A 3,289-nucleotide genomic window follows, 5' to 3' on the forward strand; every position below is an offset into this window, starting at 1 on the left:
ACTGAAGCACCGCAGCAATTTCCTAATGTTGTAAACCTGCTCAACATCTGGCAATAAACCCTTTCTGATTCTGATTCTGATTCTGATTCTGATGAGCCTCAAGAATGCTGCATGTGCATTAATAGTAATATTACATTCATAATCAGTCTGAATCCATTTTTAGACATTGTCTGCTGGATGTGACAGACAGGATTAGTACTTGACTCAAGTCAAGATTTGCTACATCGGGACCTTAAATATGGACACTGACCTCCATCTGTTTGTGGATCCAGCTGAGAGCGAGTGTGATGCGGGTGTAAACGCCCGGCTTGTTTATGTGAGCACAGCCAATGCCCCAACTGGTTGCTCCCACTAGCTTCCACACAGACGAGTCCTCACAGGCAAGCGGACCGCCGCTGTCCCCCTGGAAACACCAGATAGGTGAAAACATACATACGCCCCTTTTCCATTAGTACCCAATCATGTCGACTTGTGTCATGTATTTAATATATAATCTTAGTGCTTATTGTCTGATTATATTGTTTTATGTATGCCAGACCCAGATGAGAACTATGTTAAGGGTGACAGGTTGCCCTGGCAACAGACTTTAGAAAGAGGAAGTGCAAAGTTGCACCGGAAATTTGACACAAAGAAAAGAGGAACTATATAATGTTTGTATCGAAACTGGGTGTGACGTGCTACAAAATATAGCAAGACGGAGTGCTGATGCCTCAGACTTGGGCTGGCGTGTTTGTGTGTCTGCTCAGTCTCCATTTTCCGGAAAATGTAAAATTAAAGATCATTTTTTGAGTTAGACCACTTTGAGCCGTGTCTTTCTTTGCCGTTAGAGATTACAAAGAACGGAATTTAATAATAGACTCGACTCGACTCGGATCGACTGGTTTGCCATTACAACCCTTGTACCTTGTTTGCGTGCTTGTGGTCATAGCAACGCGTACAGTAGTTTAAATCTGTGCTCTGTCATTCTCCCTTTCAGACTCTCATCTGTGCAATCCACCTCCTCCCCATAAAACTAATATATCTCATTTTAGTGCAAAAGGAAACTAGCTCTACCTGACAGGAGTCAATTCCACCTTCCAGGTATCCTGCACAGATCATCCAGGAGGAGATTAAGCCCTTGTAAACCTCTGGTTTGTTGCAGTTCTGGTTGGAGATAAGTGGTACCACAGCTGAGCGCAGAACAACACTAGTGTCTCCTGTTAAAAAGAAGAATTTCAACCATATAAATGTGGCCCCATCCCCACAAAAACACCCTAAACAACACCTAACTAAACAGAATACAAAATAAGCTTTAGATGTCTACACTCACCATCTTCCTCTGTTGCACCCCAACCAGAGATCCAGCACAAGGTGCCCTCCTTAAACTCCTCTCCATGGCTGGGCAGGCAGATGGGCTGCACAGAGCCTGCAGGGAAAAGTGTTACTGATACATGTCAGACTTATTCATACAATCTGATCTATGGGACTCCAAGGTCAGGAAGAAAATATCCTAGGAGAGAAAGTAAAGCAGAAGGGAGGGAAGAGAGTGAAAGATCCCTAAACAGGACTGAAAGGAAGATTATCTGATAGCTGTCACGTATTTTAAGTTTGCCAGACACGGAACGATCTTTGATGCAGTGCACTATGCAGTTTATAGGTCTAAAAGTACAATACGGGAAAAAAATAAGGCCGTCAATAATTTAGATTTACCAGTGAACAGAGAACGTACACCAACTCATGGGGCAACTGGTGTTCAGTGTGCAATCACTGTTGGGAACCCATTGGGATGTGTTCTGATATGTGCTTTTCTATGTAGTAAAATCTATACTAATAAGGATGCATTTACTGTTGTATGTAGTGAAATGTATTTGCATAGCCATGCTCATTGTTTGCTTGCAGTATGTGCTGAAGACAAAGATGCACTTACAGGAATATGAAGTAAACTACAAAGAATGTGAATAACAAAAGTAGTAAATCTGCCTGGTCTGGGGATTGAACTGCATCCTGTGAGTCTGCCAATGAAGACACCTGGATCACTCTAGCTTTGGCTATAAATAATGAGTGTTAGGGAGTGTTGTCAAGGAAAAAAGTTGTAGCGAATGAGAGGTTGAAGGATACTAATACCATTAACTTCAAGTTGCTTGGCCAGTTTCATCAGTGCGATGTCATAGTCGAGTCCTTTTTGTCGGTAACGATTATGGTATACGATTTTCTCAACAGCCAAAGCCTGGGCCCCGTGAAGCGGCTGCTCTGTCAGTCCCACATAGACTGCCCACATGGAGGAGTTTACAAACCTGAGCACAAACAGCAAGAAAAGATCCGAGGGGTGGGGGGGACAAAATGAAAAAAAGACATGAGCACACAACAAATAGGGGAGGCTCAGTCTGTCCCAGTCGTTCCATCAGCCTCAGTGTGATCTTATAAGTGCGGCAAAGTGTGAACAATAACAGATGATAACTGAGAAAAGCTTACGTCAATCTAAAATGTTCCTGATGTTTGCATTTAATAAATAAACATACTGAACGTGACCTCAGCCGTTGTTGGCCAGCAGCGTGGTACATTGACTTGTTCTTATAGAACCTTTCTGCTCTACCTGTACACTCAAAGCATTTTAGACAACATCAGTCATACTCTGATGGCTTCATCAGAGAGCAACTTTGGAAATGATCAGTAGCTTGCCCACAAGTTTTTTGGCAAGCAGGCTGGAACAGTCACCAAAATAGCAACCCTCTGATTAGCAGATGAGCTGCTCTACCTCCTGAGCTACAGCCACTCAGCGTGGAAATTATGTTACTGAAAACAGAGTAGAAGGAGAGGAGGAAAACCTGTTTGAGATAGAGAAAGAAAAGGAAACATTGGAGAAAGGAGGAAAGAATCAGGGCTATGACTGGTAAATAGAGCGAGCTGGCTGATATGGGAGGCAGAGCCTTCAGTTTTCAGGCCCCTCTTCTGTGGGACCAGCTTCCAGTTTGGATTCAGGAGACAGACACTATCTCTACTTTCAAGATTAGGCTTCAAACTTTCCTTTTTGCTAAAGCATATAGTTAGGGCTGGACCAGGTGACCCTGAATCCTCTGGAAAAGGAAAAAGAGTTTTTCCTTTCCAGTCACCTTTCTCACTCACTATGTATTAACAGTAGGGATGGGTAGCGGTGTCCGGTGCCATGATGGCAGTAACCAGACCGAAAAGCAGCGCACATTTCGGTGCTTTATTTCGGTGCTTTTTTTTCCTGAGCTGTGATACACTTTAGATTCTAGCCAATCATTTTACGTTTCCGAGGGTAGTAGGCGGGGCCAGGTACGTACGTTCT

At 43.4% G+C, this 3,289-nt stretch overlaps 1 protein-coding gene across 1 annotated transcript in view; it reads right to left on the bottom strand.

The window, feature by feature from the left end:
- Positions 1-232: 232 nt before the first annotated feature.
- The window catches only part of tmprss3a (transmembrane serine protease 3a), a 22,157-nt gene continuing 19,100 nt past the window's right edge, over positions 233-3,289 (bottom strand). The window contains exons 8-11 of the mRNA XM_005751580.1: positions 2,104-2,273; positions 1,310-1,405; positions 1,054-1,196; positions 233-403 (exon numbers count right to left, since the gene is read on the bottom strand). Of these exons, the coding sequence (XP_005751637.1) occupies positions 233-403; positions 1,054-1,196; positions 1,310-1,405; positions 2,104-2,273 (580 nt within the window). The remainder of the gene's footprint in view (positions 404-1,053; positions 1,197-1,309; positions 1,406-2,103; positions 2,274-3,289) is intronic.

This window comes from Pundamilia nyererei, unplaced genomic scaffold (assembly GCF_000239375.1).
Source record: "Pundamilia nyererei isolate P.nyererei 1_Seehausen unplaced genomic scaffold, PunNye1.0 scaffold00316, whole genome shotgun sequence".
NCBI classification, from domain to species: Eukaryota; Metazoa; Chordata; class Actinopteri; order Cichliformes; family Cichlidae; genus Pundamilia; species Pundamilia nyererei.